Source organism: Acanthaster planci, linkage group LG06, assembly GCF_054643075.1.
Source record: "Acanthaster planci isolate LZ-2023a linkage group LG06, COTS_SCS, whole genome shotgun sequence".
NCBI lineage: Eukaryota > Metazoa > Echinodermata > Asteroidea > Valvatida > Acanthasteridae > Acanthaster > Acanthaster planci.
Window position 1 is genome coordinate 3,891,037 of NC_141782.1, and position 11,894 is coordinate 3,902,930.

Genomic DNA, 11,894 nt, shown 5'->3' on the forward strand with positions numbered 1-11,894 from the left:
GTCAAATACTTAATGTGGTGATGGTAATATTTTGCAGGTGATCAGTCAAGACGTGATCAATCTGGAGTACATCTCCTGGGCAGGTAACGGCCTGTCCATGCTGGCTCTCTTGTCTCTGCTTCTCATCTTTGTCTGTGTCAGGTAAGTTGAGGCTATCCTCTCTTGTTTCTTATGTGTCCTTCCTAATCTCAGAAAATCTGGCCATGATTAGATATAAACAACAGTAAGCTACTACGGTCTATGTGCGGGGTGTGGCATTTTGCCTTTGCACAGCGCCCTCGCTTGGCATTTATGTCTTAGTTGTTAACTTCACTACAAGTTGCCACCATTAAGTTTTTCTTTACTCTCAGAAGTAGACCTTAAATTGTAAAAAGACATGTATTATGAACCTGTTTATTTTTCAGCTCAACAGATTTTTATCCTTTTATAGAAACAGTCAATCACACATAAATTAGCCATTTGGTTCCTGGAAGATTTTACCCATAGCATACTTGCCTGTGGCTGGTTTGTGTAGATCTGTCATATCTGTTCAGAGGCTCTCTTCGACTGTCTTGGATCACAGTTGACCATCTTTGGCCTTAGTCGGTAATTGTATACCTCGTGTCACAAGTGGAAATGATCCTTTTGTTCTTTTGCAGTAAACTGCGCACCATTGTCAATGCAATCCACATCAACTTGATCATAGCTATGATGCTGGCCAAGACAACGTACCTCATTATACCAATCGTTAAGGACGATCAGGTATAGAAAGTTTATGATATACCATAAATACAAATGTACGTGTGTATGTAAGAGTGGGGTAGTTTGGATTATTTCCACCGTCCTTATCAATTGAATCTTTGCCATGACTCTTGCCGGCTGTGTCTAACTTATACATGCACCACTCACAGAAGAACAGGGTGATGAACCGATTTGGTATTCCAACAGCGCGTGCCCAAAATCAAGTGTGTTTGGGGTCATTCAGATGCGCATGCAAGGTTTGCCCTATCAGCACAGCTCCACTTGGACTTATGCATAGGTTTTGTTCCTGAATGAGCTTGCTTTGTGAAGCACTGAACCGGCATATTAGGCAGAGATGCATGTAGTTAGGTATGGCTGATCGAGAACCTTTGACCACATCAACCAAAGTCACCACAGTCGGTACGGAACATGAATTTGAATGGAACTGGCAACCAAGTTATGAGTTGCAAAGCAGTCTGTTTATCGTTGGAGAATTTCTTTCCTAATTGTCTTCCCATGTGATGGGCTTTCTCTCCCTGGTCAGACTGCCTGTACCTGCATGGCTGTGGTCCTGCAGTATTTCTACACGGCGACCTTCTCCTGGATGCTAGTTGAGGGCATCCATCTGTTGGTGGAAGTCAGGAACCCAGTCGGCAATTACTTCAGGCAGAAGTCTCGCTACTACCTGCTGATTGGCTGGGGTGGGTCGTTACCTTCTTTTTAAAGAGTTCAGTGTTAAGAATAATTTCTTGAGGTGACGTTGGACGGGTCAAAGTTATTTGTCACTGAATAAAAGTATTTTTTCCATTGCAAGAATGTTAGTCATTAATTGTTTGTTTTATATTGAGCCAAAGTAAATAGTGAAAAACCCACCTCCACCTACAAGTTCAGAAATGTTGTGTATCATATATTTGAACATTCTGTTTCATGCGTACTGTGAGTTGGATTACGAGTAATTCCAGAAATTAGGGGTCCAAAACTGTAATATTTTTGTGTCCCTGTTACATCTGACCTTTGTTATTTGACATAGAAATATCACCAGAATTGATTTCAAACTATTACTATTTGTTTGGCAGGTAATTTGCATTAATTCATCACTCTTGGAAGTTAGAAAATGTGTTCTGAACTTAATACAAAATCATATGTCAGATTAGACAGGGACACGAAAAAAACAGGACCCCTTATTTCTGGAATTTCTCGTATTCTTTTCATGCATTGGAGCCTGGTGCAATTCATTTGGATATATAATTCACAGACACATGACCTACTACTAAGATGTTAGGGATTTTAAGGTGGTGTATAGAGGACACATATTGGGTAAAGAGTGGAATAGCATGCACATCTTGACCATCAGTGAGGCCAGCTCAGGCCATTGGTACATCCTGGCACCTGCACGCCCCCGAAGAACCGTGGTGGAACATGAAGCAATCATGTCATGTAAACGGGGTCCTTTTTTTGGCAGTTACTTACCGGCCAGAATCAAGACCCACAGTTGAGCAAAATTCCCAAATGATGCCGTCAGTGGCTGGCATGTAACACTTTTGTAGCAATGAGGACACTCCACATTAAAATGTGATACTTAAACTTTTCCCTGATCAAAAAATGGTCTGAATATTTCTGCCCCAGGCAGGTACAGCTGCTTGCTGCATTTCTCACTGTCTTCGTTTCCATGATTTTATGTAGGTATGCCAGTAATGATCGTTGGCACTACCCTCGCTATTGCTTTTGAAGGATATGGAACAGAGGACAGGTAAGTTACAAGTAAAGATGATCAATCCATTTCTTAACCTGTTGCTTAATTAACTGTTATTGTGGTACCCTAGTTGCTGAGCCTGAATTAATGTCAGCTTTGTCTCAACTGGTACCCTGTTTGCTTGTTTTTTAGCTGTTGGATGTCGATTGAGAATGGTGCCGTGTGGTTGTTTGTTGGGCCTTGCATCGTCATCATTCTGGTGAGTTCCCGTAATGACGGTGTCTACCAATAGAGCTTGTTATTGCCCAATCAGAAGACTTGACAATATCAGTATTCTTCAAGTTCTGAATTTGAAAGGGATTCTAATAGATTTTAAAGCTCAATAGTCATTTTTTAAACATGGTTGGAGACAAGCAAAACCTGGCGGGCTGCCAGGCTACTTCCACAAGTTGGAAAACACTGCCAAATTATTTTGTTGGGAATAGGGAATAATTAAGTCACTAGTCAGTAGTCACTACGTGGGTTCTGTGTGCTGTGGTTCATCTAGCAGCTACAACCAAAGAAGCGAGTGTAAGTCTCTTTATTTATCCACCGCAAATGAAAATCTGAGTTGACCTTGGCAAGTTTGAGGGTCAAAGGTGAAAGCACCTGCATCAGTAATAAAAAGTTGTGATTTCCAGTCCCTCTGAAGCAAGTCTGTGAGCTTTTGTTTCAGATCCAAGTACATGTACTAAGCAAACCTGTGTCAGGGAAAGGACCCAAGATTAAAAGGACACCATTTTAACTCTAAGAGGGGGGGCATTCTCAGGAGTTTTTCAGTAACTTTTTGTGCAAAATCCGTATCCCCCTCTACATTTGTGTCCAGTATCGCCTCAGTGCATTCGTTGCACCAGCTGAGCCTTTAGGAGGTTTCAGTAACTCTAGTTGGTCATTTTTACTCCATTTGTGTGAAAATTGCTCGTCCCACTCTCGTGCAGCACCCATTTCTTCTGAGACGGGTCGGCTATAAATATGTACTAATAAGGAGTGTCTTTAGTTACATGTGGAGTTTTTAAAAGTTGGGCATGGCACAGCTGAGTTCTTGGGGGGGAGGGCAGAATCTGTCCCCCCCCCCAGCTGTAAAATGGTCCGGTATAACCTGGGTCTTTTAGGGTTAATGTGAGACACTATCAAAGGCACAAACACACTGGCCGTTTGGATTTACTTCTTATTCTTGGTGCTAGGTATTAATACTTTCAGCATACATTTCAGCTACAGTTTCACTCAATGTCAGTAACAAATGTGATGTAAGTCTGTATTTTGTGCGTGTGTGTGATTTGCTTTTTGAATTCATTAACTGATAAATCTACATTTTGCATTTAATGTTACTGAACAGCTCAACCTGTGCATTCTTTACATCGTGTGGAAAAGCACCATCAATTCCACAGAAAGAATTGGCAAAGTGCAACTACAGCGGTAAGATGTAGCTCTTGCTCCTACCGTTGACCTATCATCAAATTGTGAGGTAGCCATGTCCCTTCGACAACTTGCTTGGAACCCAACCCAGCGTATGTGTGTAAAGCATGATATGCATAAGCAGCGTACAACAGCGCATTAAACATGCGCTCGCAAAGCATTTACTGCACACACTTATGAAGTCATCTGAGATGTATGGACCATGTACATGTACTGTACATTCCTGAAGCTGAATCTCAGGCAGCATGTAGCTCGGGTTCAAATCTTCTACTCTGGCATATTGCGTATTAACAGATAAGCCAAACGGAGGCGCATACCACTGGATGACACGTCTTTGGAATTTGTCAAAGGTTTGGGAGTATTAAACGGTGTGACTGCATAATTCTTGTGAACGGCAGTAGGTGTATTCTTATCATTGTCCTGGTAGTAAGCTCTGGGGTCAAAGATCAGAGCATTCCGTATTGCGGGCTCTAGAGTATGCGCACAGAGGTGTATGGCTGTCAAATCGATTCCCAAGGGCAACTATTGCACATACTTTCATCTGGATTATGCCCATGATCACTACCCATCCCCACTTGCCTTTGTGGGATTCAAACTTGAGTCACATGGGGCCCAGTCAAGCTTGAATGCTGTCTAAAGTTCATTCATTGGTCAATTGCCTCTCAGCAATGGACATGCCCAATGCCGTCCTACCCAAACCATCTTGGTCCAAATATTTATTTGAGATTAATCCTGTCATCACTCACATTTTGTGTGTGGTTTCGACTCACCCCGCGTTCACAGTCTCTGTCAGCTTGGGTAATTATTTCCAGGTGACTGCCTTGCTCTACCCAATTTTTAAAAAAGGCAAGCGATGACCAGCGACACAACCATGCCCTAGGACCTGTTACCAAACGGCCGACTAGCTAGGCCAACCACCCATGGCTCAGTTGACAATGGTCAAACTAGACAGATGAAGTGCCTTTTACCACTCCTCCTTGTGTTTGTCTTCTCCCACTTATCATTTCTAGTTCCAGCCTGCGTGCCTCAGCTCTCCTGCTACCATTCCTGGGCTGTTCCTGGGTCTTTGCCATTCTTCACATCAACTACAATTACATCATCCTGGCCTATTTCTTTACCATCCTCAATTCACTCCAGGTCAGTCCTGCATCTGTATATATACACACACACTGCTCTGGGTGTGAGGAGGCATCCAGTTGTAGTGCAAGTATTGTACCAGGTCTCCAACATAATCATTTCCCTGTGGGAGATTTTTTAGAGCACACCGACCCAATGCTTTCTCCATTTACTTGAAGGGTTCCATGACATGACCAAAAAAGTACTCATGTACATAGATTTGTAGGTATTAAAAATATTGTCTCATTTCAAAACTCAAACATATAATCTATTCTATTTGTACATACAATGCTAATTTTTATGTGTATCCTGCAAAGGGAAAATTGGCCATTGAGGAGTTTTTTTCGTCTGAAGCAGCTACACTTCAAGATATCCTGAAAAACTGAATTTTGTGAAACAGACCAATTCTGGCTGCGTAACTTTTTTCAAAGCTTCCTGTTTTTTCCTAGCTTATTCTCTCAGTGTACCTGAAAACCAAGCAGATACAATATATTCAAACTGAAATCTTTCACAATTTGGGGCAAATTTTTATTTTTGGGGGTAATTTTATTGAAAGGCAGGAGATGCCCTGAAAGGCAAATTGTGAATGTGCTTACAGCTTTCATAATGTTAGATCAATCTGACTGAAGAGAGATTTCATTTTTTTTGTCTGACAGGGTGTCTTCATATTCCTCTTCCATGGTCTTGGTAACAAGGAGGTTTGTTGGTCAAATTTGATTTGGAGCCAGCATTTTGATGGAATTCATTTTAAATCAATTTTGTCATAGTCGTATTTTAATGGGCCTGATTATTTTTAGAAATGCCTGTATATTGTTCATTTGTACAAAAATTATCATTTTTCTTTTGACGTAGGTTCGTTGGGCTGTCTTGAAGAAGGATGCTGAGGTTGAATTTTCAAAAGTTGAGGAGGTCTCAATTGTAAGTACTACGCGTATGCAAATGTTGACAAACTTGAAGGCAAACAAACATCCACAAAGGCAAACATTTAAAAAAAAATCCATAATTTTACGAATTCGGGGACAAAAACATCTACCTTTGCACTGCCTTCTACAGTTTTTCGACAAAATTACTAGTGTAAATCTGTCATAGATTCAATCACATGCTGCACATTAAATATGCTGCGGTTTTTGTTTATAATGCTGGATTGGTGTAATTAAATCAACAGACACCTAATACTATGAAGATGAGACCTATGTACATGAGAGCCCCAAGACCACCTCCAACCTGTGAGTATATCAGCCTCGCCTTATAACTCTGATTTATAGAATTATTTGCATTGAATTATGAATGAATGTTGCTGACGTGAATATTTCACTAATTTGTATGAAAAAGTAAAGCTGAAATACTCCTCTGGAAGGAAGCAAGAATTAGGTGAATTGCAGGTAGTCATGAAGAAATACCCCAGACAGGATTTCACTTTTTAACCTCTCATTCTAGTGCCAGTGGTGAGCTAGCTAGCCCTTTTGTTGTCAGCATTATACCTGTTCTTGCATTTTGTACAAAAACAAAGAGACAAACAAAATGGTTTTAAGTGATAGACAGACTACGTAGTGTTCAAATGCTTAATAGAAAATTTCTAACTATCCCCAAAGTGCTACATGACAAAGGCTTCTTCCATGAGCATCTTTTGTGTTACAAATTTTCTGCCACCTGATTAGGCTTCTGCTGGGTACCAGGGGACCCACCCGTTGTTATCAAAACCTGGTTCATTTTGTCCCCACATATAAAATCTACATGAACTTTGATAGTGGAGGGCAGAATTGAAAAATCACAGTATCCTGGACCGGCGGTCATGACTGTGGTTCAGAGATCTACGGGGCTACTTTTACTACAGACTGAATTGTTGTTTAATGAAATGGTGGGGGGATTCCCCTCTAACATTTATGAAAAGAGAGCCCTCTATTGGGTACATTGTCCGCTGGGATTACGCATAATGTCATTTGTTAAGTGCTCTTTATATTTTATGGGGGCCCAGTTCCAAACATACCCGTTAATGCACACCTCTACACCTGATGAACTTTTCACAAGGAAATGATCTTAGTGGGCCATTAATCGGTTTTACACACCCTATTTATGGTGAACAAATAGTGGATGTTCGTGACTGCAATGGTAAAAATAATTTCCTAAGGTGACATATGGAATGCTGAGTGTAATGGAATAGGCTTATTCCATCTGTCACTGAACGATCATGTATTTCATGGTAGAAATGTGAAACATTGATTGTTTTGTATAATGCCTAAATAAATCTCTGCGTCATCTCATAAGTCTTTATAAATCCCACCAATAAATCCTGGAATGGTCTACGGGTTTAGAAATTTCCTGTGACCACACGAGGCAACTTCCTTGTGCCATTGAAATGGACATTTTTTTTAGTTGTTGTCACTTCAGACATTTGGACAAATAAATCAATAAATCAGTGACATGTGATCAAGAATCCACCAATCAGACGAAGATTTATCCAGGCATTTTATACTTCAATTTATGGGGCATACCATTGTCTAAAGGTAACATTTTGGAGTGCTACTACATAAAAGTTGAATGTCAATTTGCAGAACATCGATGAAGAAAATATTGTTCTCATTCTCTCTACAGATGTCCCTTGATGCCATGACGGGGAACTACCAACAGACTGAAGAAGATGTGTTTATTGTTGTAAAAACGTATCAATTTTTGTATGGCAAAACCATAACATTAATCAGTGTTTCTATTGAAGTTATTTATCAAATGGTGTGTCATTTAATTGATCATAACAGTTCTTGACTTTCATCTCAGGCAAAAATCTAGCACCAACTATAGTTTGATCAATATTGCGCAAATGATAGATAATTTGGACCATCTAGTCCACCATTTGCAATCATGGTCACGCTGCTGGCTATCGATAGCCGATTTTGTTTATTAGTATGGAGGCAACCATTTACATAAAACTAATTGTATGAGATGTCATTAAACATGAATGCTAAGAGAGGTGCAACCAGTGGCATAATATGAGTGACAGGGAGATCTCAATCAGGGCAGTCTGAGGGTAGCTTTATTGCCCGTGCCAATGGTCAGAAAGCATTTGACTAGTGGTCGAGCTATAGTTCACATCTTCCCTCATTTGGACATTTAAAAGTGGTCAACTATTTCAACAGTGTCGAAAATGGCATTATATTGTACTTTGTAGCCCGAGTGAGCCACTGTACACACTGAACTACTGTGTGTTAGACATGAGATGTAGAGATACTCCATAAGGCATGCCTAACACATCTTATGTTCCCCCATGACTGAACTGATGTATGTTACCAAGTCATTTTTTCAAGGCACAAGTCATTTTTTCTAAAGTAAGCCACAGGTCATGTTGTTTTCAACCCCCATTCACATTTACATATTCTGACACCTTTTTTATTGATGTGATCTATAATGCTTTGCAAAAGAGCTCTGACCTGTTTGCCATCATGATGATGTTTCCATAAAAAACGTTGATTCACATTGATTTTAAAAACTTGGAACGTAACCTGTCGAGGAGAATAAAACTTCTGTATTGCCAAGATGGATTTTAAAAAAATGCTGTAGGTATTGATTGACACACTTTTCCAATTTACATTTTTCATGAACTGTACTGATTTGTAGACACTAATATCTTAATAGCCACGCTAAACACAGCAAGACTGTTTCTGGTTTACTCTGCACCATCTTAGTTAGGGTTGATAGCAATGAAAGCAAAATTCACAAAAGGTATGTTGTCATCATTTTACAATGAGTCTTACGGGCACTTCTTGGATTTCAAACAGTCATGGGATCAACTAGAATGCTTGTAATTTATGTGCAAAGATAGTAACAAAAACAAATTCTCCATGTGATATCTTTTGTAGTAATAGTAGGTCAGATTATGTATTTTGAAGAGAATTGATGTGAATACTGTGGATTAGCTTTCATAAATGTTTAAGAAAGATTTCAGGGATTGCTTCAGTGGTTGAATTCTGACTTGGCCGTTTTACTGATCAAAAAGGCAGTAATAACGATGCTGAGAAATGAATTTTAGATTATAGAGATTACCCAGCTGCCAAGCCATGCATCCTTAATCAAAGGAGGGAGTTATGACTTTATCTAACAGCACGTTATAAATGAATTAGTCACATTATAGGAGGCTTGTGGTTAGGGTTTGTAATAGATGTGAGTTTGGGAGAGTCACTTTACACTCACTTGCCTCTCTCCACCCAGGATTACAAATGGGTGTTTGTGAAAGCAGACAGGTTGATTGGTTAGCCATGTGCACCTGATATAGAAGCATCAAACTGTATACTCTCCAAGGAGCTGAGATTGTTTTTAGGAATGTCTGTGGTCCAGTTAGCATAGATAATAAGAAGCAAAGAGAGAGAAAATGGGGAACTTCACTGTGAATACACATAAAATGTTGTAATCTCATGGGCACCATTAGGTTGGACAACACCTGCGTAGTACATGTCAGTGCAACAGGCGTAGGTGCTGTGACAGGCACACACACCCAGTATGCCTGCGCTAGCACCTGTGCATTAATATGCACACTCGAATGGCACCCATGGTGATAACACCTTTTTGGTAGAGTTCTCCATCTTGTGTCGCTATGCAGCGCTATACTATCTTTGGTAAGAAGTGCATTGTATCTCCTGGTCAATTACATTGCCATTTTTTTCCAGAGTAAGTGTGCATATTACTATGCCACCACTAGACTTTGAATACATTGCAGTGTGTGTGTGTATTCGTTGCATTATGAGACACATTACTTTCTCTCCCAAAATTCCAGTCAATATAATTCAACAGGACCTATTTACACAAAACTGAACCCAACATTGCTAGACGCAAATTTAAAATAGTAATTTTATTGCTCATTTCATGGAAGAATAAATACAGTTAGGCTTAAGAGTTTGGCAACAAATGAATACTTGTTCCAGGGAGAGTTTACGTACCGTGTTAATACTGCAAACAAAGACATCGGGCTATAGTTTAGGGGAAAATGGTCCTCCACAGTATAAACTGGACTGTAATTAATTTAAAATGTTTAGACAATGCTGTTTCATTTTAATAGCAACCTTGTTCATAGTTTCAACAAAAACGGTCAATAAAAGTTGAACACTGAAATATTTGAGTACCATAAGAATTGCATTCATAAGGCACAGGCAATTGGTACCTGAAATATGCATGCATACGTTGGAAAGCTTTGAACAGCAACATTCATCCCTACATCAATTATGCAATTGGATAGAGGCATGTGCCGTGCTCTGGCGACTGCCTTTCTTTCAAGCTGAGTGTATGGCAGTTACATGGACTTGATTACAGGATCTACATGTGTGTGCCATTAATGCATTTCATTGGCGGTAACTGCAAAATTTATCTGCAATACAAGATTCCCGGAGTGGGAGACTGAGAGATATTGGCAGCAGCAGACAGACCAGTCCTTTTCCACAATCTTGCGTCTGCTCAAAACTATGCACACATGCTCAGAACTAGCAAAAAAGGAACGGTACGTTTGCTGCCACCAAGAGTCTCAACGACGCTCACTGTGTTCTGCTTTGGCTGAACTGCTGCAGGAAAAAAAGTCAAAGGATCACCTTTGGGAAAGAAGTCCACGCATACATATAACCTCGCAATGACAAAGCAGCACTGAGACTTCATTCATACCCAAACTCAAGTCAAATATATGCAGGGTAATATGACATGCCAGTGCAGCCTCTCTATCAACCTACACACACAGGCACAAATGGCCAAGGTGTTTATACCAGCCAGTAATAATGTCATGTCACTAAATTTACAATCAATTTGGCTTGTCTGATAGGAATTTCGGTGGGGAAGAGAGACATGTTTTACCTTTAAGTTGTAAAACTGCTTACAAAATAGCAGGTTTGTTTTTTTTCTGCTAGTCGAGGTAGTCAAGTCATTGAAAAATAAATAGTTACTTTAGACTGCTGAAGTACTTCACAAGAATCATTTACAATACAAGAAAAATGCATAAAAAAGCTATACTAACTACAAATTTGCTAAACATACAAACTTTATAAAATGTACTGAATATATATATAAATTTAGCTACAAGTAGAGTTATAGGAAATTATGTATGGAGCATTTATTGAGCAGAAATATATGTATCCATACAAAGTAACATCTTTGTAAGATCATCTACATTTCAACCTGTATGGCTGCAAAGATGCTTCTAATAATAAAACATCAACACCATCATACATGTTTGCAGCACTGGTTTTTGTGACCAACAGTACAGCGTACATACTATGGTATCTCACACTTGTAATGGAAGAAAACTTTATTCATCAAAACACTTAAAATAGAATGCATAATATCCATGTTTATACTAATATTTGTAATAAAAACTCACCCTCAAGGGGATATTTGTTAACACTGAAACCACAAATCATGACATGAATACTATCCCCTCAAGGCTGCTGTATTTGATGTCTATCAAATTAGTCAAATGAGGGATCAATTTTCAGTACGATGTGGGAGTTCGTAATTCTTGCTATCTTGGAAGACTTAAAACCAACACTTTAGAAAGCACTGTTGTCCATATATGTGTAAAAAATCAAAATTACTCGAGACTCAAGCACACTCGAGTCCCAGCGTCGATGTGCAAGAACATACTATTCTTAACCCTATTACTTTTGGAACATGGAATAGTCAAAGCAGGCAATCATACATTCAACTTGAAGCTTGTCAAAAAACTACTAAGCCAAAGTAGCCCGAGAGTGAAGTACCAGTAAGCAAGGCATCAGTCAGAAGCAAATGGAAGTACATCAAATTTGAGGTGGTGTCTGTGCTTTTGCTAGGCAGGACATTTTCACACTTAATACACCTGGTATGGGTGCTTGGCAGGTCTATGACACTGGCCCAAGAGGAAAACGAAAGGGAAAGGTGCTAATCAACTCTTCAGGAATCCAGACTG

At 39.6% G+C, this 11,894-nt stretch overlaps 1 protein-coding gene across 5 annotated transcripts in view; it reads left to right on the plus strand.

Annotated features, from left to right (window-relative positions):
- LOC110986089 (uncharacterized) overlaps positions 1-10,081 on the plus strand; it is a 58,200-nt gene extending 48,119 nt beyond the window's left edge. For all 5 annotated transcript variants that reach the window (XM_087138104.1, XM_087138103.1, XM_087138105.1 and 2 more), the window contains 11 exons: positions 38-141; positions 639-741; positions 1,265-1,421; positions 2,404-2,470; positions 2,606-2,672; positions 3,789-3,868; positions 4,879-5,005; positions 5,641-5,682; positions 5,837-5,902; positions 6,150-6,210; positions 7,577-10,081. In XM_087138104.1, coding sequence (XP_086994230.1) covers positions 38-141; positions 639-741; positions 1,265-1,421; positions 2,404-2,470; positions 2,606-2,672; positions 3,789-3,868; positions 4,879-5,005; positions 5,641-5,682; positions 5,837-5,902; positions 6,150-6,210; positions 7,577-7,587 — 885 coding nt within the window. In that variant the 3' untranslated portion in view covers positions 7,588-10,081. The remainder of the gene's footprint in view (positions 1-37; positions 142-638; positions 742-1,264; positions 1,422-2,403; positions 2,471-2,605; positions 2,673-3,788; positions 3,869-4,878; positions 5,006-5,640; positions 5,683-5,836; positions 5,903-6,149; positions 6,211-7,576) is intronic.
- The last annotated feature ends 1,813 nt before the right edge of the window (positions 10,082-11,894 follow it).